Consider the following 15,859-nt stretch of genomic DNA (forward strand, 5'->3'; position numbering starts at 1 on the left):
TAATACATTCAACAACTTATCAAAATGTAAAAACTATGTAGGCACACATATTTGTAAAAAAGAACCAAAGGATAATTGTACTATTCCTTTATTATTAAAACAAAATGCTCACTGTAATATTATCCAAGAAAATAACATTCCCTTACAAATATTAGATAATGGTAACATTATTATAGACTATGAACACATATGGAACGGACTCAAAGTAAACGGTCCACATTTAATCCAATTCAATTTTAATACAACTATTGATAATAAAACTTATATTAACCATAAACAGGAAATAAAAAATGTAATACATGCCCATCAAAACGAAAAAGTTAATATATTGAAAATTTTAAACTCCGAATCAGATTATAAATTTACCAATATACAAGAAATGTATAAATTAGTGATTCCAATTGAAGAACATCCTTGGAAATTTACTTTATATTTAACCATAATAATATTTATACTAATTCTACTTATATACTTAATTATAAGATTACATACATATCGACAACTACAATTAAGCACCAAACGCCGAAGAAACTTCGAATTAGCTTACCTAACCGAATTACAAAGATGTCAAAACCTAAGCCCTTCGAAATGAGGACATTTCATTTTTAACACCGGGGAGAGTTAACGACGTTAATACATATACTGCATGTATTACATACATACATACACTACATACATAGCTAACATGCCTGGTCACATACATTACATATATACATAAACTATAATGTACAAATAAACATGTTTGTCTCATAAGTAACAAAAGAATATGATAACACGAGAACACGTAAACAACCTACCGATAAACTATAACATGTTTGTCTCATAAGTAACAAAAGAATATGATAACATTGTAAACAACCTTCAATAACAAATTTAATCACTAAACCATTAACAAACACCATTTATCATCAGTAGTAGAAATGGTATAAATAGATGTAAGCATAAACATGTAAGGAGTTCGAGATTATACGAATTCAAATAAAGAGCTCTTGCTCAGAAAAATATAAAAATATTTTTTTATAACTTTCCTGACTTGAGTGTTAAACTCCCGCCAGCGCAACCGGAACAGGCTCGTCATCTACCCTGGAGTCGGTCTAGTAGGCCATAGTAAATGACTCCCTGTTTTTCGGCGAGAGGCTTGAGAGATTCCGTGTTCAGCAACATCAGCGCTTGCCGGGAGTCACCGTCGGAACTCTCAAACCGGATTGCCTTCCAGTTGTGCGCTGGAAGGTCCGGGTTGCAGTAACGGAAGATGTCTTCCACCTCCCTCAGCGGGGAAGGTGCCGAGGGAAGCCAGACCCGAGCACGCGGACGCGAGGGAAGGTCCCCCTTGTCCACAACCTCGAGTCGGGCTCCCTTCCACACCTCCCCGACCAACGCTACTGCCGCCCTGTAGAGCGAGGCCGACCGCTCGTCGGCGCACACCACCTTCTTAAACATACCCTGGTGCCAACCGGCACTCTCGCACCGCGGCGGTGGCCCCGGGTTTTGCTTGATCACCCTCATAAAAACTCCTGATAAGGCCGACGAAACCTTCCTCCAGTCTCCCCTGGATTTAGCCGCAAGTCCTTGGCTGGTACCGGCCACACAGTCCATTGCCCTTACGTCCAGAGCCGCAGACGATTTCATCTGCGGCCCTGCCTCCGTCCTGCACGCAAGCGAATTCGCCCGCGCCCCTAACCCCGAGCCTAGGTGCGGTGGGTTCCCACCGGCACCACCAGAGACGAGTGCAGACGAAGGGGTCGGCTCCGACCCCTTACTGCACCCTGCAGCAGCAGCTGCCCCACCCTGCCCACGAGTCGATTCCGCCTCGTTTAAAGAGGAGCGGACGAGAGGGATCGGTTTCGAATCCCCTCCTCCGCTCGAAGTTTTGTCCGTAGACATAGGTTTTTGGTTTTGTTTTTGTTTTTGTTTGTTTGTGTTCATCTTGTTCGTACGACCACCTACCCGACGAAGCAGGCACAGTGGTCTAGGTCATAAAAGTGGAATTCAAACGGTCCACTACGGCAGCGCCCCATGCCGCAGCAAGGCCACCGTTACTCCCTGAAGCGGCCCGGTGTCAGGAAGGCGCCGTTAAAATACAGCCGGTCTGGTAAACCCCCTGGCTGCAAACCTTCCAATGGGCACGGTGTCGCTTAACACCCTGGATTAGGGGGTCGGCAATTCTTGGTCACCGCTCACAAGCAGACCGAACCATAGGAAATGGAGTGCATTCGCACAGTACCCGGAGGTAGAGACACGATTACACTACCACCCGATGATAAGGTCTGGTCGTGATTCGACTAAGCCCCCGCACCAACGACAAGGTGCCTGCCCTAGCGGAGGCTGGCAATGGCATACAACAACAACTTTTCGTTGACGTTTTTGTTTCATGTTAATGGTCGATGATTTATTTCGTTTCAACGTTAACGATTGAGTTTTGTTTCGTTAATTTAGCTCTGAAACGTAACAAAATTATTTTGATAAGTTATTTTTGCCTGTTTAGAATTTGACGAGATTGTGGGTTACGGTTTTTAATATATGTATATATGTTTAATTCAACTTTAAATCTTACGGCTAATTAACAATAATGAATATGTGAGTGTGTGAACGCGAGTATGGAAATTAATGTGAACGAATGAATAGATTGGTATGTATTGTACAAAAGTAATGGAAATGAAATTAATAATATTATGCAAATGTGCACATTAAAGATGAATACAATAAAATTATAGTTTAAAAAACTAAAACCTCGCTATTATAATTTCCATTCGTACTGTCATCAGGTATGTAACTTGAGAATAGAAATCGCTGCATCTTTTAGGCGCATCAATATTACATAGTTACACCCCGAGCTAATAAAAGGGAGGTAAAAAGAAGTAACCGCATGTTACACAGGAATCTTAGTGTAAATTAAAATGAAACAAATGATTTCAAAAAACGATTGTTAATGTAAAGTTGATTGTTGCTCCGATGAAAGTCCTCGATCGGGAAAAGAGCTTTGCAAAAATAGGTAGATGGCAATGTGGCGGCTGCCCTTATAGGCAACACTGGAAATGGATTTCCGTGCACCTTTTCGAACTTCCAGCTAAACAGGGATGCTTTTGGCTGAAAGTGGTGCAGGGATGCAAACAACTTTGGGAAATTTAAGGGAGCGCAAGTTCCTTAAACATACCGGCCGAGTTGCACCGGTGCAAAGCTGTCCCGTAATTGGGTCAATGCATTAATGGCAACATTAAGTTGACGGTACGTCTCTGCCCTCGACGGCCCACCCGTTGGCGGATGCGATGACCTCTTGGCATTTACCCTTTCCCCTGGTACGGCGCGGTGCAGTAAAGTGTGGTGTTGCTGTCCCCATTCCAATAACGATGCCGCTCCACTCACTGGATCCGGTCCTCGACATTCATTGCAAGGAAGGCCTTGCAAAACCGCAATGGATGGTATCGGAAGCACATTTGGCACTGGTGTACCAACGGATTTCGCGGCGGGTTTACGAACGGAGCCTGAATCTTGCGGATTGGTGATGGTAGAGATGGCGATCGTCGGTAAAAAGATAGGAGTTTGATAAAGCTAAGGTAAACGTGGAGTGTTGTTTAGGTGTGGTGTGTTGCAATCTGACTAGGCAGGTTGGACTGAATGGGAAGTGGACACAATTTTAATTGGTCGCGTAAAAATGCCGTGTTGCGTCCTAACGTCTGCGACGCGCACGAGATTGTCTGACCCGTGATATACCATCTCTATTCGGCCTAAGCGCTATTCATTTGGTGGTATTAAGACAACAAAATCGCCTACGGTGAGATTCTTTTGTGGAACTTCCATTTATACGGCTGGCGAAGTTCTGTCAGGTACTCGTCTTTCCAGCGGAGACTGACCTGTTGGTGTAGAATCTTTAATTTCTCCCATCTTTTCTGTAGTGAAAGGTGATAACCGTTCTGGGGTTTCCAGGAGAGGCGCACCACGCAGAAAATGACCTGGAGTTAGGGCTAGCAACTCTTGGGGACTATGGGACATAGGAGAAAGTGGTCGCGAATTCAGAACTGCTTCGATACGTGCCAATAAGGTAGCCAGTTCTTCGAAGGTGAAAGAGTGACTTCCCGCAATCCTTTTGAAATGGAGCTTGAAGCTTTTTACAGCAGCCTCCCAAAGTCCACCCATGTGAGGAGCGTTTGGTGGCAAAAAATGCCAATCGAAACCATGTAGGGTATATTTTGATCGAATATCTGAGCATCCCTTGAGGAATCGTTTGAAATCTTGTTGAAAGGCCCGATTTTTTCCATTGTCGGAGAAGAGGCGTTGTGGAAGACCGCGTCTTCCTACAAAACGAGAGAATCCTGCCTGGAATGCTTTCGTAGAAAGATCAGAGCAAGGCTCTCAGTGAATAGCCTTGGTCGAAAAACAAATGAATACGCAAACGTAATCTTTGAGCAGTGGGGATTTTCGCAAGGTAGATGATTTAACGCCCAAAAGACCTGCAAAATCCAACCGGGTGTAGGTAAATGGTAATTAGAAATTTGAACGCTCAGGCGGTAACGCACTTATGATTTGTGAACTGGAATTTTGCTTTAAGATTGCGCATGTTTTGCAATTACGTATGCAGTTTTTGACCTTCGATTTCAGTCTAGGAATAAAATATTATTGTCTCGTCGTCCTGATCATAAGTTGATGCTCAGCATGCATAAGCTAGTTGTGCAAAAACTGAAGAAATAAGTGACAGAATCGAGAGGATTCAGGAAGGATAACTGGGTGTCCCTCACTGTACGAGAGGAAAGAGTTTGTTAAACGACCATTGACTTGAAGTAATCCGTTTTTGTCGATAAAGGGATTTAATGTCAGCAGTGAACTCTTTTTGGAAATTGGTCGTTTGTTCGCTAGTTATGAATACTCATTTTATGTACGCTTGATATGCAATGTATATACACATAAACAACGGTTATTATTGGAAGTATGTACTTAGGAGAGTAAATATAATGGCAATTAAAAGGTATTAAGAATAGCGTTCGAGCCGACTGTTGCAGAGCGACTGACTACATACATGACACCCCTTAACACCCAGATGCTGAATAGAATTCTGTGGGCTGCCTGTTGCGATTAGATCTGCGAGGAGTTGTTACCGGTGTGGAAGGAGTAAAAGCTTCGGTATTGTTTTCCGATTCTAATGCTGGACTTAGGGTTTCATGATCACTCCTAGGGCCTTACTTCTCCAGTTGGCTCAAGCAGGCTAGCTTCAGAATATTCGTCATGTACATGCACGCCTTCAGAATCGGGTGAGGATACTGTGCGGTTACGAAGCTGATCTTAATGACGTCTCACTACTCTCGAATCATTAAGAAGTACGCTGTAGGATATAGGTCCAGTTTGGCCAGTGACTTGACCTTCAATCCATTTAGGTCCTCCAGCATAGTTACGAACCCAAACCGAACTACCTGTCAGAAAATGATTGCTCATTGCGATTTTGCTGACAGTTGGTACATTTCTTCACAGTTGCCTCAATATCTGCATCAATGTTCGGCCACCAAACATAACTTCGAGCCAGGGCCTTCATGCTAACGATACCGGGATGTGTTGCGTGTAAAATAGATTCAGAGATTGTGGCGGAATGACCACGCGATTGCCCCAAACTACACATCCTCTGTTAGCTGATAGTTCGGTTCGTCGACCATAGTATGGAAACAGCTCATCCGACCGATTAATTTTGCTACTGGTCCATCTCCCTGACACCCAGTTTAAAACTTTTGAAAGACACCGATCTTTCGATGTTTGTGTTGCAGTTATCTGAGCGCTTACAACTGGTTTGGCGGATAGTTCGATCATCAGAACATCTTCGGCAGAAGTTGTGTCAACTTCGGACGGTACTGGACATCGACTTAGAAATTTTGCGTTGCCGATTTTCACTCCAGTACGGTGAACCAACTTAAAATCATAAGCATTAAGAAGTGTTGCACGACCAAGCATTTGATTTGAAATAACAGTGGGTACTGGTTTTTCTGTGGTGAAAATTCCCAAAACGTCCATAAAGATAATTATGGAACTTTTTACTCCCGGTATGAGTGCTACTGCTTCTCTATCAATTTGAGCGTAGTTTTGTTCCGCTTTAGATAGAGTTCTCGCATAAAATGCGATGGGTTTTTCCGATCCGTCTGCCAACTTATGGCTACGGACTGCTCCTAGTCCGTAAGGCGATGCATCGCATGTTAATACGATCGGCAATTTTTCATCGTAGTGCACTAATACTTTGTTCGATGCTATAAGCCTTTTCAATTCGTTAAACGCCTTTTCATGTTTTTGTCTAATAACCGATGTAGTGGTTCCGCTATTGTTGCTTTGTGGGGCAAAAATGCATGGTAAAAATTAATTAACCGTAAAAAAGCTTGTAGCTGCTTTTTGTCTCTAGGTGATGGTGCTTCATGAATTGCCTTGATCTTTTCGACTGATGGTCGGACGCCAAGGGAATCGAGTTTAAATCCCAAAAAGTCCACTGACGGTACACCAAATTTGCACTTGTCCTTACGCAGACGTAGTCCCGCTTTATCAAAACGTGCAAATACTTCTTCTAGCCTTTTTACTAGTTCATCCTCGCATTTGCCCATGACTACTATGTCGTCGAAATAACAGAGGACCCCCGTAATATTCCTTAAGATATTTTCGATACAGCTTTGAAAAATTCCAGGCGCTGATGAGATCCCGAACTGCAGCCTGGTCACCTTGAATGCGCCCTTCTGCGTGGAAATCGTTTGCAGCAATGCCGATCGCTCGTCAACTATCAACTGTTGGTATGCTCGTGCTAAATCAATTTTAGCGTATATTGATCCGCCTTCGATTGATGCCAGAAGTGTGCTGATAGCTGGTATTTGATAGCAATTTGGTTTGATAACCCGATTTAATGTCGACTTGGACGATTGGGGTTGCCCAATCTGAATAATCCACAGGCTGTAAGATTCCTTGCTCACATAAGCGATCGATTTCTTCTTCGACCATACCCCTAAGCGCAAAGGGAATGCGCCGCGGGGGCAACCGGATAGGTTGCTCTGACGACTTAATTTGCAACGACACCGGAGGCCCCGAATATCGACCAAGTTCGGATGAAAATAAGTGTTCAAACTTACGAAGTACTGAGTTTATGCCTGCGCTGCTGTTGACAGTAAAAACACCTTCGATACGTATGCCTAGCGCTTCGAACCAATTATTGCCAACGAGATTTGAGCTACCACCGCTTGCATATTATTAATTCTGCGATTATTGTACAATATCGATACGTCGAGCACACCTTTGATTGGTATGGAATTATGCTGGTAGTCATTGAGATCCACATTACACTTAGCTAATCTCGGCGATTTCTGGGGCCAAACCTTTTGAAACGTTGCCTCAGTCATAATCGTCACTGATGAACCGGAATCAACTTCGAACAGGCATTTATAACTATTAATCGGCTCGGAAATTGAGTTTTTCTGATTGGCCAAAGGCGTGATTTGATTGACTGAATCTCGATAAGATGATCGTAGTTCGTAGAGCTGGAACTGGAGGAATTTTCCGCTTTGTGACATACGCGTTGCAGATGACCCTTGAGATCGCAATGATGGCAAGTCGTTTCCTTGTACGGGCATTGCTTTCGTGTATGTTGACCTCCACAGCCTGCGCATGTTGCCTCTTTATTGCTTGTATTCTTGTGCTGGTGACGTAGACGGCTTCCTTTGACAGAGTGGACTTGTTCGCTCGAGTACCGGATTAATCTAGCATTCATGGCTGCTGCTTCGCTTTATAATGCACGTTCAAGCACCTTTTGCATTCTCATTTCCCTTTCAGCCAGCAGAATTTTTTACAATCCTTCGTCTTTCATTCCGCATAGGAACCGGTCACGCAGCTTGCGATCGAGTGCCTCTCCAAATTTGCAATCAACAGCCAGAATGCGTAAAGCCGCAATGTAATTGCTGAGAGACTCGTCCGGATGTTGAACACGTTTCTGGAAGTGATAAAATGCAGCAATTTCAGAAGGGCGTGGAGAGAAATGGTCAGTCAATATTTTTTCAATTTCTTCCAAATTTAAGTTACCCACCTGTCTAGGAGATGCCAGTGAAGCTAAGAGGTCATATAAAGGAGGTCCGGCTAACGTAAGAAAAACTGCCTTTTTACGCCCTTCCTCTTGCACATCATTGGCAAGTAGAAATAAATTGAAGCGCTCCATGTAAGTTGACCACTTATTAAGCTGGCTCAGATCAAACGGCTCTAAGTTTCCACTTCCGGACATTTTCACAGCTGTGGACTTCTGTGCGGTTGATTTTCCTACTCCTTCGGTCGCAGCGGCTTTGTTACTTGTGGGCTCTTCGATTTTTACCCCTTTACCATCCATGTGACTCTTGCACTGACTGTTGCTAACTCACTGCCTCAGCGTATTTATTCACCCTGAAGTTTACCCTTGTATAACTGCGTAGCTTCCAACTATTTATTTCTGCTTGTGATCACGCGTTATTTTATTTCGCTGTGCTCTTACATCCCATCCTCGTCGCCAGTTTTAGGTACGTGTGATATGCAATGTATATACACATAAACAACGGTTACTATTGGAAGTATGTACTTATATATTATGTGTTTGAGAGTAAATATAATGACAAGTAAAAGGTATAAAGAATAGCTTGAATCGTTGGGTAGTGACATGCGCTGAAGGTAGCGATCGAGCCGACTGTTGCAGAGCTACTGACTACATACATGACAACTCATTTGGGTAATGCCTTTCTTGAGCTTGTTTTATAAGGCGTCTTTTGACCCAATTAAATTCTCTTTGAGTGATAACAAAAGATTCATAATTTATATTTGGAGTGGACTGAAATGGTTTTATTATATGAACAAATCGAAACATGTAAGCTATTACTCCCAAAGCCTTTGACCAAGATCAAAAGCGATCTAAGATATCTGGTTGATTGTCTAAAGTATGTAGAGCTTCTAATTTACGTTCTTCGAGTGGGGTGACATTTTGTTGAAAATATAATGGCCATTGGTTGGGGCGTTGGAGTAGCCATGCGGGTCCGTGCCACCAAAGTGAATGTTGTACTCGGTCCTGTGGTTTGCACCCTCGCGTTCCCAAATCTGCCGGGTTGTGGTTCATGGATACGTGACGCCATTTGAGATTTCCAACACTGGCGATGATTTGTGAAGTCCGATTCGCCACGTACACTTTCCAATTGCATCGGGGTTTTTCAAGCCACGCAAGCACTATCGACGAGTCGGACCAGAGAAAGACTTCTATATCTTCTAGAGGTAGTTGATTGATGACATTCTTAATACATTTGGCTAATAGGACTGCTCCACACAGTTCTAAGCGCGGAAGAGTCACTGTTTGTAGGGGTGCTACTTTCGTTTTTTAAAAGGAAAGATGTGACGAAACTAAGTTGGGTGATTGGGATCGCAAGTAAATGGCTGCACAGTACGCCTTCTCGGAAGCGTCGCAAGCACTATCGACGAGTCGGACCAGAGAAAGACTTCTATATCTTCTAGAGGTAGTTGATTGATGATCAGGTGATCTTCTTTAGGGGGAAACCAGCTGATAGTAGACATTGAATTAGTTGGTATTGCGCGTTTACGCTATAAGAAAGGTCGTGTCCTCCTGATAATATGTCATCAACATAAGTTTCTGCCGTTAATATTCTTTGTGCTAATGGATAAGTAGCTTTTGAATCGTCTGCTAACTGGTGCAAAGTCCGAATAGCGAGATATGGAGCGCAATTAACTCCGAAGGTGACCGTTCTAAGCGCAAAATCCGTGAGTTTATTTTCGTTTTTCCTACGGAAGAGAATTCTTTGGTATTGCCGTTGAAGACATATTTGTACAAACGCCAATTTAAAATAACAAACATTAGATATATAGGATTTGTAGGATCAGGTCACTACCTAATACTAGCTCAATTTGGCCGGGGGTGTGAAAGGTCAGATCCGCGATCTTGAGTTCGGATACATTAAACTCTTGTATTTGGAATGTTGGTAAGAAACTGATAAGTTTTTGAAGAATGATTGCTCGAGTTGCGATGCGAATGCTCTGTCTTTGAGCTATGAGAGTGAGGTGGCAAACTCGATTTGAATTCTTGACTATCCTTCCTCCCATACCGGTTACTGAAAATTTTTCTCAAAATGTAGGAAGTTTCAACCTTTGTTAAGCTTTTTCGGATATAAAGGATTTTTTCGAGCCTGGATCAAGTTCAATGGGAAATTGAGCGGTCCAATTATTCTGTAGACTTCCCTATAAGTGGAGAGCTTTGTAAAATCAACTCTGCTTATATTCCAGTAATATCTTCCGATGAAGTTTCACACTATTTAAAAACCTTAAAAGCGTCATTTAGGCCTGGACCTGATCATATTCCAACGTGTTTTCTTAAAAACTGCGCTCAGAACATCTGCGAGCCTTTAACAACTCTATTCAATTTGTCACTAAAACATGGCGTTTTTCCGTCAGCCTGGAAGGAGTCTTTCATAATACCACTTCACAAAAGCGGCAGCAGGTCCTCTATAGAAAACTATCGAGGCATAGCGAAGCTCTCCGCTACCCCCAAATTATTCGAAACAATTATTGTTAATCAGCTGACATATTCTATATCTTCCTTAATTTCACAATCTAAACACGGGTTTTCTAAAGGAAAATCTACTAATTTATTGGAGTTTACAGCTCATGTCTCAAACGGTTTTAGAGAAAATGCTCATACCAACGTAATATACACCGATTTCAGTAAAGCTTTTGACAAGGATTGTCACTCGTTACTCATTCGTAAACTCGACCTAATTGGCTTTCCGCCCAGTCTTCTTCAATGGATATATTCTTACCTCTCTGATAGAACACAAAAAGTTATTGTTAATAATTGCTCTTCCAACATCATTAAAGTTTCTTCAGAAGTTCCTCAGGGAAGCCAGCTTGGTCCGATTCTGTTCCTGATATTCATTAATGATATTTCTTCTATAATAAAACATTCAAAAATTTTAATGTATGCCGATGATGTGAAACTTTTTAAAACATTGTCCTCTATCGAAGAAAGGTCTTTGATACAAACGGATCTGAGCAACGCGGTTAGTTGGTGTAATGCAAATTATATGCCACTTAACCTTAAAAAAATGTAAAGTTATGTGTTTCTCTCGAAGGGCAGTTCAACCAGCTGTTTATTCAATTTCAAATTATAATCTGGAGCAGGTATCCAATTTTGTCTATCTTCGTATCACAATGGATTCCAAACTCAATTTCAACCATCATATTAATGTTACAATCAATAAAGCCAAAGGCGTTTTTGCATTTGTAAAGCGATGGTCAAAAGAGTTCAAAGATACTTATGTTACAAAAGCTCTTTTTACCACTTTAGTTAGACCTATACTAAAATACGGATCTTTTGTTTGGAATCCTCGCTACCAAGTTCATTCAGAAAGGATTGAATTAATTCAAAAACAATTCTTGCTTTTTCCATTGCGTGAGTTTAACTGGGATTCAGATTAAATCTCCCCACTTACACATTTCGTCTAAAGCTCATAAATTTGCCTTCACTCGCAAGTCGTAGAGAAATGCTAGGTATAATATTTATCGTAAAATTAATGACAGGCTTGATTAATAGCCCGGCCCTCCTGGCTGAGGTAAATTTTAATGTTCCATCTCTAGTGTCAAGACACTTTCGACCTCTGTTTTTGAAGCCATGCAAAACTAATTTTGAACTAAACGAATCATTCCGTTGTTTATGTCAAGATTTTAACTCTCATTCCAGCAAGTTTGATATATCGGACTCGATTTTTACTATAAAGAAAACTGTCATTTCCACTCTCTATAATGCCCGTATACTACCGATACTACGTTTTTTTCCTGTATTTTTCATTTGAAGTATAAACAAAAAAACTGACGAAAGTCAAATTACAAAAACTATTCGGCAATGTGTTAGAGAAAGACAAATTATGTGTGAAGAACAGCTGAGTTTTGACGTTTCATTACCGAAATTCAAATAAACGAAATTAAAATTGATGTAAAACAGTTTTGTAACAATAAAAATGAAATTAAAGTGGCGAGACAACTACGCATTCCATTTAATTGAAAAAGTCCACGGTGCAGAATATATATGGAATCATATGCTACCATCATATAAGCCCAAATATAAAAAGCAGCAGTTTTGGCTCGCTTTGGTGGATGAAATGAACTCAACGTTCACAGCAAATGTACCATTTCAATACGGTAAGTTTTTAGCAAGTTCACATGTAATAACTAAAAGATATATTATATGTTTGTATAATACATATATGTATTTAAAGATGAAGTTACGCACAAGTGGTGCAACATCAAGTCATATTTCAGTTCAGAGAAGCAGAGGATGGACAAGGCAAAGAGAAGCGGTGCCGGCGGAGACGAAAACGTACAGACCAGCTGGAAGTTCTATGAAGCTTTGAAATTCCTACAACATGTGAATGAGCATACACCATCAGTGAATAATTTTAATAAGTGGAGTTTGCAGGTACGACTTTTATTGTGTGAAACCGGGCAAAGCGTCGATTCGCGTGCTACGTAAAATTTGCTTAATATTTTCATTCTCTTGTAGAACCTGGACCCTGATCCCAATCCATCGCGTAAGCTTGGGGAGCAACTGCAGCCTGCAGAATGTTTCGATCCAGGCTTTGACTCAGAGTCATCCTTTTCACTCATCGAAGACAACACAGAGTTCATTACAATTACCCCTCTTGCAATTACAAGTAACAGCAGTATCCAGTCGCTCCAAGATACTAAAAACATCTCTACAGAAGACACTAATAGTGATGCAACACCAATTAAAATCATATCGGATGAGATTGTAACTCCACCTCTGGTTACTTCGCAAAACTGTGGTCGGTTTGATGACAATAACAACAATAGCACTAGAAAGTTGGTCCATGCAACAAGAAAACGAAGAACAAAAATTAATAATGATTTGGATGAAAACGCCTCTGCTTTAATCGAAGCATCACAAAATTTAACAAATGCCTTTCATGTTGCATCAAAAACAAATAACACTGACGAAAAGGCAAACAGTTTTGGGATATACATGGGTGAAGAAATTGTAAAACTGGACCCCGACTTGCAACTCAAAGCGAAGAAACAAATGCATGACATTTTGATGGATCTGCAAAGTGAGCAATTGAAACGGAATGGGCTTATGTAACACAATGACTATTTATATGTATGTATGTACACTCATAGACAAAAATAGGAGTGTCCCTTTTTGTCATGTTTTGACCATTTTCCGTAGGTTATTGAATTTTAATAACTTATTTATAAAACTTTAGTTAACTCTACAACCAAACACATATCACTAGAAGCTTTAAACTTTAAACAAAATTCAAGAAAATGCATAAAATTACATAACAATTTCGAACTTCCTTTTAAGTATTTCAAAAACAAAATGGGTTGTTGCGGCGCCCTCAGCTTAAAAAAAACAATACCCAAAATTAACGGTGATCTTAAGCCACTTGAAATTTGCCATTTATTACATAAAAATTACACATCTACACAGACATGCAATTTTCTTTTTAATATTTAAAAGAAAAAAATCGAAATTTTGATGAGTTTTCCTGAATTTCGTTTAAAGTTTAAAAGTTTTATTGATATGGTTTTGTTTGTAGAGTTAACTATACATCCCGTGTCATAATTATAAACGCACCACATATTGCCAAGTTTAAAGATTTTTAATTAATGGGGTGTATTTTTATAAGTAAATTATTAAAGTTCAATAAACAAAAGGAAAATAGTCAAACTTTACGAAAGGAGGCAGAGTTATTATTTTGCCGAGTGAATATGTATTTTGATTATTCTTACCACTTTTTTACCTTATTATTACTTTCATTAAAATATTTGGTTGCTCTAATTGAATCAAAAATGTAACAGTGTTTGTACTACTCACGGTGCACCGCTAAGTAGGCAGGTATTAGCTAGTAGGTATGTACATAAATTGAAGACATTGTACTCATTTATTTAATCACCAAATAAACCAATTGTTGCTTCTACTAGTATGGAAAATTTCCAACACGAAAAGTTTTGGTTTATTTAAACAATGAAACGATATTTTAATTTACCGCAGAAAAATAGTTTTCGAAAGTTTTTCTTATTTCTTCAGCGCTCCTTTTTGACGCATTTCTTTCAGAAGCGGTTGTTGTATAGTTGTTATCTATTATTGCATCTATTTCACTTTCGGAAATGGCGTCAAACGTAGTTTTCTTTTTCACATTTTCTGTTCTTAAAAAGTTGTGCACACATACGCAAGATAATACAATCTGAATGGCTGCAGCTGGAGCGCGATGGATGGGTGAAAATAAAACTCGAAAACGGTTCGCAAGAATGCCAAAAGCATTTTCAACAACGCGCCTGTTCCTCGAAAGTATGTTGTTGTATTTAAGTTCGCTTGGTGATAGTCTTAGATGAGAGTAAGGTTTCATTAAGTAGTCTTTTAGAGCAAAGGCATCATCGGCTAAAAGCACAAAAGGCGAGGGAGTTGACATGAAAGGGAGCGTGCATGGGGCTGGTATATGTACTTCATTTTTTTCAATAGCGTATTTCAGGTCCGAGTTCAACCAAATTCCAGCATCACCCACTCTCCCATTAACACCGACATCAGCATAAATAAAACGATAGTGGGCATCAGCGATTGCCATCAATACAAATGAATGGTATCCTTTGTAATTGAAATACGTAGATCCTGCTTTCCTCACTGGCAGTATTCTGCAATGCTTTCCTGAGACGTTTCATCAGTTGAGTGAATTTAAAAGTGTTAATTGTTAGTTTACCATCTAAAGCGCCGATGCAGTTCGGGAATCCCCACATCTGATAAAAGTCTTTTGCAATATCACGCCAATCTTGCTCACTTGCAGGGAATTTCAAATACTCCTCCCTTAACGCCAAATATATTGCGGGAATTGATTCCTTTAAAATTCTGGAAATGGTTGACTGCTGAATTCGGAACGGCAATTGAAGTGACCTTTGGGTTTCACCTAATTTTGGAAATATGTACATACATATGTCTGTCGGTACTAAAAATTACCAAGAAAATATTATATCTTACCAGTGGATAGATATCGCAATGTCAGCTGCAGCCGTTCCGCAGCTCCTATGCAGTTCCTGAATTTTGTATCCTGCTTGCTAATATAGGGGCGTACTTTTTCTAATAAGAATGCAAACTGAGCTGGAGTCATTCTTAAGATATTTTTGTGAAGGATTGAATCCTCGCACTCAATTTCCTTTAACAGTTTATGGCTAAATCCTATGAAAAGTATTTTTGATAATTACAAAAACGAACTATATACATGTGTATAAAATGTGGAATTCGAAACTTACCTTCCAGTTCTCTTTTTAAAAGCCATTGCGCAGAATATTTTTTTTTAGTCTTTTTCTTTTTCCTACGCTGTATTAAGGCAGCAGCGTTTAGCAAACAATTTGTTGCAATAGATAAAACTTGTATTTCCATTGTATGCTTAGAAAATCTCTCGTATGTCAAAATGCAAACAGCTGTGTAAAAAAACTAACGAAATACAGCCATCTGTCAAAAAAACCTAACGAAATACAAGTTGGCCGGACTGTTTTTAACAACCTAGTTTGTTTTTCGTTAGTTTTTCGTTTGTTTTTTGGTATATGCTTACTCGCTTACACAAGTACTGAAATTGTATGTGACCTTCTCTTTCTTTCAAAACACAGCGTAAAATACACTCGAAATACAAGAAAAAAACGTAGTATCATACGGGCATAATTGAAATACTATCTTTAGTATAACCATGATGAATTTGATTCTGCAGCTGAATAGTTTTAGATTTCGACACTTACAAACTCCTGTTTCCACTACTCGGCACCGAAAAACTAAAAAGAAAAAAACTAAAAACAAAAGTTCCGCATGCCATGCGGACTGCGCCCCTCGTGC

General features: G+C 40.2%; 3 protein-coding genes across 4 annotated transcripts; 1 reads left to right on the top strand and 2 right to left on the bottom strand.

The window, feature by feature from the left end:
- Window positions 1–6,269: 6,269 nt before the first annotated feature.
- LOC108358629 (uncharacterized) lies at window positions 6,270–10,244 on the bottom strand. The gene is made up of 2 exons (XM_017610068.1): window positions 8,030–10,244; window positions 6,270–7,936 (listed from the first exon to the last, which is right to left on the bottom strand). Exons 1-2 carry the CDS (start codon window positions 8,321–8,323, stop codon window positions 7,793–7,795), a joined length of 438 nt encoding a protein of 145 aa, XP_017465557.1. The 5' UTR covers window positions 8,324–10,244; the 3' UTR covers window positions 6,270–7,792.
- Window positions 10,245–11,683: 1,439 nt separating this feature from the next.
- Window positions 11,684–13,831, top strand: LOC108358631 (uncharacterized). The gene is made up of 3 exons (XM_017610070.1): window positions 11,684–12,159; window positions 12,237–12,436; window positions 12,521–13,831. Exons 1-3 carry the CDS (start codon window positions 11,979–11,981, stop codon window positions 13,115–13,117), a joined length of 978 nt encoding a protein of 325 aa, XP_017465559.1. The 5' UTR covers window positions 11,684–11,978; the 3' UTR covers window positions 13,118–13,831.
- On the bottom strand, window positions 13,517–15,580 carry LOC108358630 (uncharacterized). Of its 2 annotated transcripts, XR_001846805.1 has the most exons (5): window positions 15,283–15,580; window positions 15,011–15,208; window positions 14,736–14,939; window positions 13,863–14,683; window positions 13,517–13,813 (listed from the first exon to the last, which is right to left on the bottom strand). XR_001846805.1 is itself a non-coding variant. In XM_017610069.1 (4 exons), the coding sequence occupies exons 1-4, from the start codon at window positions 15,410–15,412 to the stop codon at window positions 14,019–14,021; spliced, it is 1,197 nt and encodes a 398-aa protein (XP_017465558.1). In that variant the 5' UTR covers window positions 15,413–15,580; the 3' UTR covers window positions 13,793–14,018. The 2 variants fall into 2 exon arrangements, 1 of the variants encoding a protein (XP_017465558.1); XM_017610069.1 differs by having other exon boundaries at window positions 13,793–14,683.
- Between the last annotated feature and the right edge of the window lie 279 nt (window positions 15,581–15,859).

Source organism: Rhagoletis zephyria, unplaced genomic scaffold (genome assembly GCF_001687245.7).
Source record: "Rhagoletis zephyria isolate East Lansing unplaced genomic scaffold, Rhagoletis_zephyria_1.1 Rzeph_scaffold_00279, whole genome shotgun sequence".
NCBI lineage: Eukaryota > Metazoa > Arthropoda > Insecta > Diptera > Tephritidae > Rhagoletis > Rhagoletis zephyria.